The sequence below is a fragment of the Pantherophis guttatus genome, chromosome 8, assembly GCF_059756535.1.
Source record: "Pantherophis guttatus breed Tessera chromosome 8, ASM5975653v1, whole genome shotgun sequence".
Taxonomy (NCBI): domain Eukaryota; kingdom Metazoa; phylum Chordata; class Lepidosauria; order Squamata; family Colubridae; genus Pantherophis; species Pantherophis guttatus.
This window is the reverse complement of record NC_142070.1, coordinates 9,448,305-9,462,637: the sequence shown is the minus strand read 5'-3', so window position 1 is coordinate 9,462,637 and position 14,333 is coordinate 9,448,305. Positions and strand designations below refer to the sequence as shown.

At 44.3% G+C, this 14,333-nt stretch overlaps 1 protein-coding gene across 1 annotated transcript in view; it reads right to left on the bottom strand.

The window, feature by feature from the left end:
- Positions 1-14,333, bottom strand: part of ANXA3 (annexin A3) — a 39,557-nt gene that overhangs the window by 15,626 nt on the left and 9,598 nt on the right. The window contains exons 3-8 of the mRNA XM_060687009.2: positions 11,876-11,963; positions 10,434-10,528; positions 9,313-9,426; positions 7,712-7,802; positions 1,715-1,794; positions 197-253 (exon numbers count right to left, since the gene is read on the bottom strand). Of these exons, the coding sequence (XP_060542992.1) occupies positions 197-253; positions 1,715-1,794; positions 7,712-7,802; positions 9,313-9,426; positions 10,434-10,528; positions 11,876-11,963 (525 nt within the window). The remainder of the gene's footprint in view (positions 1-196; positions 254-1,714; positions 1,795-7,711; positions 7,803-9,312; positions 9,427-10,433; positions 10,529-11,875; positions 11,964-14,333) is intronic.

The window sequence follows — 14,333 nt, the reverse complement described above, 5'->3', positions numbered from 1 at the left end:
GCCTAAGTAGGTAAAATTTTTGAGGGACTTATCCATGATCTAAAAATAAAGAAGGTTATTCTAATCCTGACCAAAAAAAAGGTAACATTTTATGCAAGTTTTAAATACAGGAAGTCCTCTATTTATGACCACAATTCAACCCAAAATTCCTGTTGCTAAGTGAGACATACGTTAAGTAAATTTTGTCTGTGATTACCTGTGCATCTCTCTTTGCTACCTCTTCATGGGCCTCCGGATTTTCATCTCTTTTGGCCTGTGATAGTATTGAAAAGAAGAAGAAAAACATGAGCCCAAAATGAGTACACAAATTAGAATAGAATAGAATAGAATAACAGAGTTGGAAGGGACCTTGGAGGTCTTCTAGTCCAACCCCCTGCTTAGGCAGGAAACCCTACACCACTTCAGACAAATGGTTAAAATAGAATAGAATAGAATAGAATTCTTTATTGGCCAAGTGTGATTGGACACACAAGGAATTTGTCTTGGTGCATACGCTCTCGGTGTACATAAAAGAAAAGATACATTTGTCAAGAATAGTAAGGTACAACACTTAATGATAGTCATAGGGAAACAGTCAATATAAACCGTAAGGATACCAGCAACAAGATTACAGTCATACAGTCATAAATGGGAGGAGATGGGTGATAGGAACAATGAGAAGATTAGTAGTAATGCAGACTTAGTAACTAGTTTGACAGTGTTGAGGGAATTATTTGTTAGCAGAGTGACGGCATTCGGGAAAAAAACGGTTCTTGTGTCTAGTTGTTCTGGTGTGCAGTGCTCTATAGTGTCGTTTTAAGGGGACTCCTAGGAGTGGCGGGGTGGGGTGGACGGGGCCAGACAGGAGCGGGATTTGGAGGTTCTCCGAACTGCACAGAATCTTAGCTAGAGGTTTTCCCGAACCCCTGCGAACCCCCAGCAGCCCACCCCCTGGTTCAATTAATTCATTTGTGAATAGCTGCACCACACATCAGGGCCTTTGTTAGGATACGGTTTGAGCCTAACAAGTTGTCCAGGCAATATATGTGTTCTGTGACTTTAATATGAATATGTATTGAGTGACTTTAAAGTTTTACTGCTGATTCATTGTAATGCTGAGTCATGCTGTAATTAGATAATCACTGGTTGTGAATGTATTTAAGAAAGTACTGTAACGTATTCAGTTGATGATATGTTACCATTGTGTGAGGAGTTGCTATCATTGTGCTATCATCGGTTGGATGGATCTGCTACCATCGTGGTTTGTGAACCAGAGTGAACTTGTTATTCTAACCAACTACTGTTTGTGTGGTAAGATGATTTTTGTATCACTGGACTGATTTAACTGGCAAAGACTTGGATTGATTTAAAGACTATGAGATTGTTTTTTTCCCTATAAAGTAAATTTTTGATAAACCAGTTTGCACATCTCTTATTCATTGCTCTCAGCAACGTTTCTCTGTGCTCTACACTCTGCTGGTTGGTAACACAACAACAATATCCTTAACATTGGTTATGGGCCCAGAGCGAACAAGAACTAACTAGGATTGTTAAGAGCTAAACTGAGAGTTAATGTGAATATATCACAAACTGTGTTTGTGATATACAATCCAAGTAAAGATGGCACTAGAAAAAGCAGCAAATTTTTCCATGATCCTTAACAGCCTTCCAATAACATACGTCACACAAGGCAACCATGAGGTCATTTACACAAATCTGGTAAAATTTTCCTTACATCCAGCAAGGCCAAGAGGGTTCTTTTGAAGTCCCCTGACGTGTCCCAGCCGACATCCTCACTCATAATGGACCTATAAACTGGAACCAAAACCAACAGAGTTAGTGACGCTCGTCCAGATGGGAAAAAGGTAACAAACACTCCATCTGAATGCCTAAATCAGAGGTGGGCAAATATGGCCCCTTTACGACCTGTGGACTTCAACTCCCAGAATTCCTGAGCCAGCTTGGCTGTCTCAGGAATTCTGGGAGTTGAAGTCCACAGGTTGTAAAAGGGCCACAGTTGCCCACCCCTGGCCTAAGTAGATTATATACAGTCAATACAGATAGTCCTCGACTTACAACAGTTCATGCCGTCGAAGATACAACAGTACTGAAAGAAGGAAAGAGGAGAATGGAAAAAAAAAGAAAGGTTTTTCGTCCTCTTTTCTTTTCTTTCTTTCAGTAAGGCCAAAGAATTTGACATAATACAATAAATTTTGTAAATAAAAATGGCGACCGTTCACAAAAATTACTCAGCACAAATAGAAACACACATCATTTCCATAGCAAGGAAGATAAAGCAGGAATGGTTAAATTGATTATTTTATTTAAAGAGGAATATATGTTCTTATTTGAGTATCACTTCTGGAATTTGTGCTTGTGAAGAAAAATGTTGATCTTGGTTTTGTTGATTAGAAAGATTTGGTGTTATAGAAATGGCTATATTATATATTAATGTGCAAAAGCAAGAAGTTGAGGCTGGGGTGTGTTTATTTTGTATTGTGTTAAGAAGAGTTGGACGTCAATGCCCCCTTTTCTTTCTTTTTTCTCTTCCCCCTTGTATCTCACACACCCTTTCTCCCATTCCCTTTCGCTCCCTTAATTTCCCATTTTCTTTTCTTCTTTATATTTGACACAATTAAAATAAAAATGATAAAGTGAAAAAAGTGACTGGTGACCGTTTTTCATACTTACAACCAGCATCCCCATGGACGCATGATCAAAATCCAGACGCTTGGCAACTGACTCATATTTATGACGGTTGCAGAGTCCCTGTTGTGGCCCGTCAGTGGCCTGTGCGGCTGGTGGCTGATTCGGACAGCGAGGAGGCTGGTGTGGTGCTGCGCCAGCAGCCTGTGCAGCTGGCACTGGAGTCGGACAATGAGGAGGCTGGAGAAGATGTGGTGCCAGAGGCAGAGATTCAGCCAGGGCCTTCAGAACCTCCAGAAGTTCCCTTAAGTGAAGAGGACGAAGAGGAGGAGCCTCTTCTCAATGCACGGGCGTGCAGAGCTGCCAAAAGGCAGGAGTGGCTCCCCAGGAGGAGGTCTCCTCAAGAGTAAGGCTTGGGGCTAATTGGCCACTCCCCTAGCCTATTTAAGGAGGAACGCCGACTGAAGCAATTTGCAGGGAACAACTTCGTTCACTCTCCTTTGTGCCTTGATCTTAGTTCTCTGCAAATTGCTTCTGGACTTTCTGCCAACAATAGTACGATTAAGATTATTTATTCTTTGGATTCTTGCAGGCTGTTAAGAAAGTTAATTAACAACCTTTGTTTGAAAAACTGATTTTATTTTAGTAAACTAAGGTTTGTACAGACTTTGTGTGTGCCGCGTTCTTTGGGGTCCGTAGCTGGGGCAGAACAGTCCCAGAGTAACGTGATCACTTTTTTGGGGGAGCGAACTTCTGACAAGCAAAATCAGTGGGGAATCCGGATTCACTCAACAACATGCTAATAACTTAACAAAAGCAGAGATTCACTTAACAGCTGTGGCTTGAAAGGTCGTAAAATGGGGCGCAACTCACTGAACAGCCGCCTCGCTTAGCCACAGGAAATTTGGGGTTCAATTGTGGTCATAAGTCAAAGTCTATCTGCAAACATTATCCATAACCTTTATCTGAATAACGCCAAAGAAACCCAGGTACACAATTTCTGAGACAGCCCTCTTGCGATGAAAGTTGTACATCCATTACAACGAAGAAACTGACTCTTATCTGCAAAGCTTATATAAGCACAGATTGCAGGGAATAATCCTGTCGGTTATCTTGTTCCGTTGCTAAAGAGCTGATAGAAGGTTTATCTGTGGTTTATTTTGCGTAGCCTCTACAGGGCAAGTCTTTTTTTTTTAAAAAAAAATGCTGTTTAAGCCGGAGGAGAAATTGATAAGCTAGATAAATAAGGTCTCATCCGAATGCATGATTTTCATTTGTTCTAGCCAACCTATGGGAAAAAGCAGTGGAGCGGTAATCCAAATTACGTGTCACGCTTAGGGGCACCATAAGGTTTTTCTGATCCAACTAGTCCTTGATTTACGACCACCACTGAACCCAAATATGTTGGACTCCAACTTCTGTCATTCCCAGCAAACACAACCAATAACAATGAAAGAGCTTTGGGGGAGGACATCTTTAAATTACAACAGAAACTCAAAAGAATGATCAAGGTTGGCATCCCATGAAAATATGAGAAGCAACTAAGAAGGCCTCAGAACTTTTGAAAGATAGCAATAGTCTCACAATTTCTGTGTCAGCCATTTGGTTGTCTGGATATGGGGGGGGGGTCCTGACTTCGCCTAATAGCTTCTTTTCTTAGAGCATACCAAGTTTTTACAGGATAACGAAGTTGGAAGGGACTTTGGAGGGCTTCTAATCTAACCCCCTGCTCAACCAGGAGACCCTATTATTATTTCAGCCTTCCATCTGTCCGAGGTTGCAGTATTGCAGGCTGACTCTGCCCACTGCCAGCAGTTCGATTCTCCCCGGTTCAAGGTTGACTCAGCCTTCCATCCTTCCGAGGTGGGTAAAATGAGGACCCAGATTGTTGGGGGCAAGAGGCTGACTCTGTAAAACCGCTTAGAGAGGGCTGTAAAAGCACTGTCAAGCGGTATGTAAGTCTAAGCGCTATTGCTATTTGACGAACTTTCTGGGTGCAGTCGTTAAGCGAACCACTGCAGTTAAGTTAGTAACATGGTTGTAAAGTGAATATGGCTTCCCCGTTGACTTTGCGTGTTAGAAGGTCGCAAAAGGGGATCACATGACTGAAACTGTCATAAATATGAACCACTTGCCAAGCGTCTGAATTTTGATCATGTGACCATGGAGATGCTGCAAAGGCCGTAAGATGCTTTGGAAGAATAGGTTGACCCCCCCCCCTTCCTTGTGGTAGCCCCTCCAAGATCCCTCTGTTATTGAGCCAAATTTCACCTAGTTTTACCCATTTGGTGTTTCATAAGCCTTTCCTTACGTGGTGACTTCTAAACATGTTTAGAACTCTGAGCCAGCATATTTATGAGCTAAAACTCTGAGCCAGCATATTTATGAGCTAAACATGTTTAGAACTCTGAGCCAGCAGTGTGCAACGGCAGCCAAAAAAAGCCAATGCAATCCTAAACTGCATTAACAAAGTGATATAATCAAGATCAAGGGAGATACTAATACCACTCTATAAAGCCTTAGTAAAACCACACCTAGAATACTGCATCCAGTTTTGGTCACCACACTATAAAAAAAGATGTTGAGACTCTAGAAAGTGCAGAGAAGAGCAACAAAGATGATTAGGGGACTGGAGGCTAAAACATATGAAGAACGGTTGCAGGAGCTGGGCATGGCTAGTCTAGTGAAGAGAAGGACCAGGGGAGACATGATAACAGTCTTCCAGTATTTGAGGGGCTGCCACAGAGAGGAGGGGGTCAAGCTATTTTCCAAAGCACCCGAAGGCCAGACAAGGAATAATGGATGGAAACTGATCAAGGAGAGATTCAACCTAGAAATAAGGAGAAATTTTCTAACAGTGAGAACAATCAACCCATGAGACAGAAGTTGCCTTCGGAAGTTGTGGGAGCTTCATCACTGGAGGCTTTCAAGAAGAGACTGGACTGCCATCTGTCAGAAATGGTGTAGGGTCTCCTGCTTGGGGTGGGGGGGGGTGAGGTTGGACTAGATGACGTACAAGGTCCCTTCCAACTCTGTTAATCTAATCTAACTATAATTCTCAGAATTGTCAGGCTGCCCTTGACCATAGAGTCCATCCCTCCATCCATCCCTCCATCCATCTATCCATCCATCCATTTTTGATAGCTGTCCATCTCAATCAACGACCGTGGGCAGCTTGCAGTTCCGAAATTCTGGAATTCTGGGAACTGACGTCTCAAGACCCCCGAAGAGCAGCCAATTGCTAGGACCTCATCAAACTGTGAACCTGCCTTCCTTCTCTCGCAATATCAGCAAATTTACTGACCACCAGTCCATTGTGACTCAATCAATTTGTTCTCTGGTCCAGGTTTATTTGCTTGGCTCAGTTTAGGCTACAATGCAGCGAAGCAGGACCGTCTGATTTTAATTCCCACCGGTGGGCTTTCTACACCCTCACCAAGAGAAGAGACATCCATCTTCCAGATATTAATCAATGCCACGGCTCTGAAAGAATGACACCAGCTCCAGCTATAGGCTTGGCTGCATTCAATTTTCAATCCATCTTGGTCAGCCTCTCTGCAGTTCAGCAATTCATCAAGCGGCAGGTTCTTTGGCTAGTGCCACTTATCAAACTAAAAGCTAGAAGGGACACGGGCCATGATCTTCTAGCTAATACTAACTCAATAGGGTCTGTCTTAATGATGGGGAGGCCCTCCTCCCAGTGTGGCCTTCTGCGCAAAACCTTTTAGACCAGAAAGGCACGAATTTCTTCAGGCACAGACATGGGACGCCAAGACAGGAATTACGATTCCAAATGTAAAAAAAGGTTTCTAAAACTTCTAAAGGGTAAGAGGGTGCTTTAGGTAAAGGTAAAGGTTCCCCTTGCACATATGTGCTAGTCGTTCCCGACTCTAGGGGGCGGTGCTCATCTCCGTTTCAAAGCCGAAGAGCCAGCGCTGTCTGAAGACGTCTCCGTGGTCATGTGACCGGCATGACTCAACGCCAAAAGCGCACGGAACGCTGTTACCTTCCCACCAAAGGTGGTCCCTATTTTTCTACTTGCATTTTTTTACGTGCTTTCGAACTGCTAGGTTGGCAGAAGCTGGGACAAGTCACGGGAGCTCACCCCGTTACGCGGCAATAGGGATTCGAACTGCTGAACTGCCGACCTTTCGATCGACAAGCTCAGCGTCTTAGCCACTGAGCCACCGCATCCCTAAGAGGGTACTTTAAAGCTCAACAAAATGAACATACCCATTTTGTCCCCGAAGAGTTGGTTTGGTGTAGAGATTAAGGCACCAGGCTAGAAAGGGGGTCAATTTATTTTCCAAAGCACCAGAAGGCAGGACAAGAAGCAATGGGTGGAAACTAATCAAGGAGAAAAGCAACCTAGAACTAAGGAGAAATTTCCTGACAGTGAGAACAATTCATCAGTGGAACAACTTGCCTGCAGAAATTGTGAATGCTCCAACACTGGAAGTTTTTAAGAAGTTGTTGGATAACCATTTGTCTGAAGTGGTGTAGGGTTTCCTGCCTAAGCAGGGGGTTGGATTAGAAGACCTCCAAGTCCTTTCCAACTAACAGTGAGGACAATTAACCAATGGAATAGCTTGCCTTCAGACGTTCTAGGTGCTCCATCACTAGAAGGTTTTAAGAAGAAATTGGAAAGCCACCTATCTGAAATGGTATATGGTCTCCTGCCCAAGCAGGGGGGTGGACTAGAAGACCTCCAAGGTCCCTTCCAGCTCTATTGTGATTGAAAATTCCCCCACTGACTTTGCTTGTCAGAAGCCGTCTGGGAAGATCCAAAATGGTGGATCACATGACCTTGGGACAGTGCAAACATGCCAATTGCCAAGCGGCTTATATGTTGATCGTATGACCCTAAGGATGCTGGTACCATCATGAGTGTGAAAACTGGTCATAAGTCACTTTTTCCAGCGCCGTTGTAACTTTGAACGGTCACAAACAAATAGTTGCAAATAGAGGACTATCTGTAATACAGGATCCCTCCGTGAGCCATTTTCCATTCCAGACAGGGTAGCCTACAGAGAAATGATAAGGCAAATACCTGGCAGGTATCTTATTCAGCCAAGGTAGTTCTTACTTGTATAATACACCTGAGATGTCTCTCTGATTTGCTTGGTGGTTCGGGACGCCACGATCTCAATCAACGCCGTCTCATTCGTTCCCACGCCCTGGCAAGAATCGCAACAAAAAAGATGCTCAATTTTTCCATTCAAGATTTATCTAGGTTTAATTGCCTCCGGACATCGGGGAAGGTGCCACAAGACGATTAGACATCTCCCCACGAGATAAATGACCCCAAAGAGATCATTTCAACGCTAAAACATTCGTTCCGGCAGAAGAAAAAACCGGCTGACCTCATCTCAAGGCCAGTGTTTTGTAAACAGATTTCAGCACGATGGCGCTCCATGAGTGAACGGTTTTTTATTGAAATCGCTGAAAGTCAACCGTGCCTGGGTGATTAATGTAGGCGCCCGACAAATTGTTGGTTAATGGTGTGAACTAACAAGAGTTGGGGTAGATGAAAGAGCATCGATCAATTCATTCATCAATGCGTAACTGCTGGCTAAAAGTAAGGGGTTTTAAAATGGAGCTGCCCTCGGGAGGAATGAGATGGGGACACTGATGGCCCTGCAAGGAGACAGCTACATTATCAAAAACATGGGCAGTGTGTATGTGTATGTGTATATTATTTATTTATTTATTATATTTCTATACCGCCTTTCTCCCGTAGGACTCAAGGCGGTGTACAGTCAAGAAAAATATAGACACACAAACATTATAAAATTGCTAATTAAAATTATTACTTAGTTTGGTCAATTAAATAAAACCCAGAATTAGATCACATTTAAAAAATCATTCACATGTTCATATGTTTAGCCCCGTCTGTTGGAACATCAGGGTCTTGAGGGCACGGCGGAAAACACGGAGATCAGGGATATTCCGTATCTCTGGGGGCAGTTCATTCCAAAGGGTTGGAGCCCTCACAGAGAAGGCCCTCCCCCTGGGAGTCGCCAGTCGACATAATATTAGGGCTGAAGCACTCTATAATGCCTTGGTAAGGCCACACTTGGACTACTGCATCCAGTTTTGGTCACCACGATGTAAAAAAGATGTGGAGACTCTAGAAAGAGTGCAGGGAAGAGCAACAAAGATGATGAGGGGAGTGGAGGCTAAAACATATGAAGAACGGTTGCAGGAATCGGGTATGTCTAGTTTAATGGAAGAAGGAGTAGGAGGTGACATGTCTATGGAGATTCTCGGTCATCCAAATCATGATTGTCCCAACGGTGCTTTGTGTTTTTTTCAAGAGGCAAATGGACTTTCTGGTTTTTCTTGGAAGATGTTTCGCTTCTCTTCCAAGAAGCTTTTTCAGCTCTAAAGAGAAGCTCTGAAGATGCTTCATCCAAGAGCTGAAGAAGTTGCTTGGATGAGAAGCAAAACGTCTTCGAAGAAAAACCAGAAAGTCTGGGGGGGGGAGGACTTTAGGGGTGACATGATACCTTTTTTCCTCTTCCAGAAAATTTTATTAAAGTGCAATTATATTAAAGCGCATTCACAGAAGGGTAGAGAGCGACGGAAAATCGTATTTTCCTCAAAGCAGAATCAAATAAAACATGTGTCAGGATGAGTTAGGTTTAGGGGTTAGCATTAAGAGGAAGGCCACCCTTTCTGACTTACTCTGACGGTTCGGTTAATTTGTTCCGCGTCAAATTCTGCTGGGGGAGTGACCAGGTTAACCAGGACGCGCCCAAAATCACCTGAGGTATCTTCCTTCAAAGCATCTTTCAGCTCCTGTAAAAAGAAAATAAAACAGGGCCACGAATAATTCTCATGGTCAAAAATCCTGAGCAGCTTCAGCAATAATTTCTAATCCAGCAGTTTCTCCAGCTAATCACGATTGGGGGGGTGGGTGGTCGTAAATATTTTAGCCCATCACGTATGGAGGGCATCCGTTTAAGGAATGTCGTAGGGCAAGTCCTGGTAGAATCTCAGTTTTACTGCTTTGAGGAAGTGTATCTTGTCAAAACTATTTCCTTTAATTTAGTTCTCAGTGAGAAATTGAAAGCCTTGGCTGGGCTGTTGTCAAAGGATTTGAACATTCATTTTGACTGGATTTTTCTTCCTTTTCTTCCCTTCTTTAGAGTGGAGCGGGAAATCCCTTCTCCAAGAGAACTCCACTAATTACTCCTTCAGAAATACAATATTTTTATCCTGTTTTTAATGACTTTATAAGTAACTCAAGATAGAGAACATATATCATACTCTTTTCTCCTCATCTTTTTCCCACAACAACAACAACAACCCTGTGAGGGGAATTGGGCTGAGAGATAGTTACAGTCACCCAGCCAGCTTTCATGACTAAGGAGGAACTAGAACTCACAGCTACCTGATGATTGAGCCAAAGTCACCCAGCTAGCTGTCATGCCAAAGGCGGGACTAGAATTCACCATCGCCTGGTGATTGGGCCAAAGTCACTCAGCTAGCTGACATTCCAAAGGCGGGACTAGAATTCACCATCGCCTGGTGATTGGGCCAAAATCACCCAGCTAGTTTTCGTGCCAAAGGTCAGGACTAGAATTCACCATCATTGATGACTGGCCCAAAGCCACCCAGCCAGCTTTCATGCCTAAGACGGTACTACAACTCACAGTGCCTAATTTCCAGGCCAGCATCTCAACCACTGCATCAAACTGGCTCTTCCATGCTATTTGCCATGAAGAATCAGTAGCTGGAGATAGTGGAGCCTCTCACCTCCTAACGCTCCCCCCCCCTTCACAATATTTCCCAAGGATGCATACCTTTCCAGTGTAAGATTTATACTCTGCAGCTATCAGCTGCCGTTGAGCGTTTGATCTTCCTGTCAGGATCTCAATCACTGTTGTTTCATCCGTGCCTAAAAGCAAAATTAAGAAGGGAGTCATCAGCTCAGAAAGAGGAAGGATCTTGACTCTTGGAGTAAAACGTGTTAAAACTTTAGTGATGGGCAACCTCTATCCCAGTGATGTCTAACCTTTTTGCCTTTTGCGTGCCAGGAGGGGGGGTGGGGGGGGCATGCCCACACCCATAATTCTATGCGGCCCACTCCCACTCATGCACGTGTAAACCCTGCCCCACTCCCCCCGCTCCTAGCACGCGATGGCCCAGTAGGCCCGTTTTTCTCTCTCACCTGGCTCCAGAGCCTTTCTAGGAGTCTGGGGAGGGCGAAAACGACCTTCCCCAACACACACCCTGGGGGCCAGTAACAGCCCATTTGCCAGCTTCCGGTGGGACCGGAAGGCCCATTTTTTGCTGTCCCCAGCCTCCAGAGCCTCTCTAGGAGTATGGGGAGGGCGAAAACGGCCTTCCCCACCACCTCCCGAGGCCCTCCGGAGGCAGGAAACAGCCTGTTTCCCCACTTCTGGTGAGCCCAGAAGCCCCAAAAATCAGGAGCAGAGCTCGCATGCCCACCGATATGGCTACAGCTCTGTCCCATTCTCAAGTGTTATTTATAATAAAGGTTTCATTGACTACTGTGGGGAAGGGTCTCAGTCTTAAAAACAGAGGACTCACATCATTTGCATAACCTTACTACCCAACCTCGTTCTACAGGGTAAAAAAGAGGATATAAATTCATCTTGTGCCTTTAACTTTGGATTTTACGGTTAAGCAATTTTGGTTTTGTTGACAGATAGTCGTTGACTTATGACCACAATCGAGCCCAAATTTTCTGTTGCTAAGCGAGATCGTTGTTAAGCGAGTTTCGCCCCATTTTACGACTTTTCTTGCCACATTTGTTAAGTGAATCGCTACAGTTGTTAAATTACTAACCCGGTTGTTAAGTGAATCTGGCTTCCCCATTGACTTAATTAATCAGAAGATTGCAAAAGGGGATCACATGACCCTGGAATACTGCAAAAGTCATAAATGTGAATCAGCTATCAAGCTTCCGTCCTGGAAATAGCGAAGAACTGGTCCACGGTGTCTCTGCCAGGAAAACGCGGCCCTCCCAAGCTCTGTTTTTGCTGGCAGTGGGTTGCAGGAGGCCGTCGCAGCCAAAAATGGAGCCTGTTTTCTCTAGCAGAGCGCTTGGGCCACAGGCGCCCCCGACATGAGTGATGTCAAGCTGGCCACGCCTACCCTGGCCCCGCCCCCGCCCTCCGAGGTCAAACGCACCCCTGATGCGGCCCTCAATGAAATTGAGTTTGACACCCCGGCTCTAAGGAAACTGTCTGCCTTTCCCCAGAGAAAACAGGATGCTTACCAAGTCCTTCCATTGCTTTTTTAAGTGCCTCTGCATCTTTGGAAGCATTGAATCCTGGGAAATCCTGAATCGTTCCTCTAGAACCAACCTGGAAGAAAAACGATGCTGCTCAATGACACAGGTATCAACTCTGAAGCTAACCGGACTGAGGCCATCTTGGAGTCATCAGTGCTGCCACAGTGGTGCTGAGGGTTAGGGAGGGGGGAATAGAGGTAGCTGGGGTTTTGTAGCCAAAACAAAATAGTTTCTCCTGAGAACCAAGGACATTCCCACAGGTGGCTGAAGAGAGGAGGAGTGAAATCTCCAAGCAACCGGAAAGCACTTTGATTGGACCATGTGACTAATTGTTTGGGAAAGGGGGAAAAGCTTTTAATTAGATGAAAACCACGGGAACCTTTAGAGCCGGTTTTCACCAGTCTGTGCCAATTGGATAGATCCAATAAACTTGTTCTTTGAGGAAACTGCTTGCCTCAGAGTTCTGTTTGCTATGGGTGTATTACTCAGAACCCTAGCCCTAGCCCTTTTGTGGTTCTGCGGTGATTCCAGGCTACTTCCACACTTGATCCTTCCACCCTATTAACTTTTTCCCGACAGGTATAGTGATAAAGGTGTTGGACCAGGAATGATGAAATCTAGGTTCAGACTTGACCCTAAGCCATGGACAGACTTAGGTTTGTCCCCCTCTCTCAGCCCACAGAGACAAGCCAGGAAAAGAGGTTAAAAAAAATAAATAAACTGTATTCTTGAGTGAAGTGCTGCTTTGTTGACAACTTGAGAATCAAAGTAAGAATGAGAAAACGGTAAATCAGATCCATTCTCGTCTATATGTTTCTTTTTTTTTTTTTACATCAAGGTAACCTTTATGAAAAGATACCAGTGCAATCGAATCAGTGGTGGGATTCAATTTTTTTTACTACCGGTTCTGTGGGTGTGGCTTGGTGGGCGTGGCATGGCTTGGTGGGCGTGGCTTGGCGGGCGTGGCAGGGGAAGGTAAAATCTCCATTCCCTCCCCACTCCGGGGGAAGGATACTGCAAAATCCCCATTTCCTCCCGATCAGCTGGGACTCGGGAGGCAGAGAATAGATGGGGGTGAGGCCAGTCAGAATTTTTACTACCGGTTCTCCGAACTACTCAAAATTTCCGCTCCCGGTTCTCCAGAACTGGTCAGAACCTGCTGAAACCCACCTCTGAATCAAATACATAAAAGCATGTCACCTTTAAAAAATGTGTAGGAAAATTGACATAGGACGCTAAGACAAGAGGCACTCAAATGTTGCAATATAAAGTCATTTTTCAGAGTCATCGCAAAGCTGATTTATTCATGCCAAGGAAAAGAAATGTGCTAACAAAAGAAAATGCTTGGGTTTTCGCTGATAGCATCTGTTGATAGCACATAAGAGGATGTAATTCAGGTAGGTGTGGAGAAAGAATGAAAGAAACAGCAAGCATTTGATATGATCTCAGCCTTTCAGGAATGCTGACTTGATTCTTCTATTCAAATAAATTAAAATGAACCTACATGACACACACTAAAGAAACCACAACTCGGAAGAATAAAAGTTATAAATACAAGTAGTCCTCGATGTACGGCCACAATTGAGGCCCAACCTGTCTGTTGCCAAGCGAGGCAGTTGTTAAATGAATTTTTGCCTCATTTTATGACCTTTCTTGCTCCGTTGTTAAGTGAATCACTGCAGCGATTAAATTAGCCACACAGTTGTTAAATGAATCTGGCTTCCCCGTTGACTTTGCTCATCAAGAAGGTCACCAAAAGGGGATCAGGTGATCCCCGGGGACGCTGCAACCGTCATAAGTGTAAGTCAAGTTTCCCAGGCACCCGAATTTTGATCACGTGACCATCGGGGACGTTGCAATGGTCGTAAGTGTGAGAAATGGTCATAAGTCCCTTTTTTCAACGCTGTTGTGACTTCACTGTGAACTGTTGTAAACCGAAGACTACCTGTACAGGTAAACTTCAATTTACCCCGTTTTGAAGCTTGGACTGTGGCGACTCGCTTTACGTCCATCATAACTTATGGTCATAACTCAAGGACTACGTGTATTCACGAAATGAACGAACTCCCCCCCCTCCTCGCTCTGCACTGCAGTGTGGATTTTGCAAACGGAGACAAAACCAACCAGCGTAACAGCAAATTCTATTTATTTATTTTTTTAAATCAGGGGAGGAATTCAGCTGAAGGTCCACTCACTTGTGAATCAAGGAAGTTCAGCAATAATTAGATTTTCCTCCAATAAGCCGAGAGCCTCTCTCAACAAACTGCATTTTTCACATTTTGTGGAGTTTTTGTTTTTTCGGTTTTGTTTTTTTTTTGCAACGGAGCAAAATTGTCTCGGCTTCTCAGTTCCCCCCCGAGGTCTGTATTTAGGACGTGCGGGACAAGTTGTTGGCGTGAGAAATTGCATCCCACTGCAGAACACGTTTCCTGGCTTCTGCAAT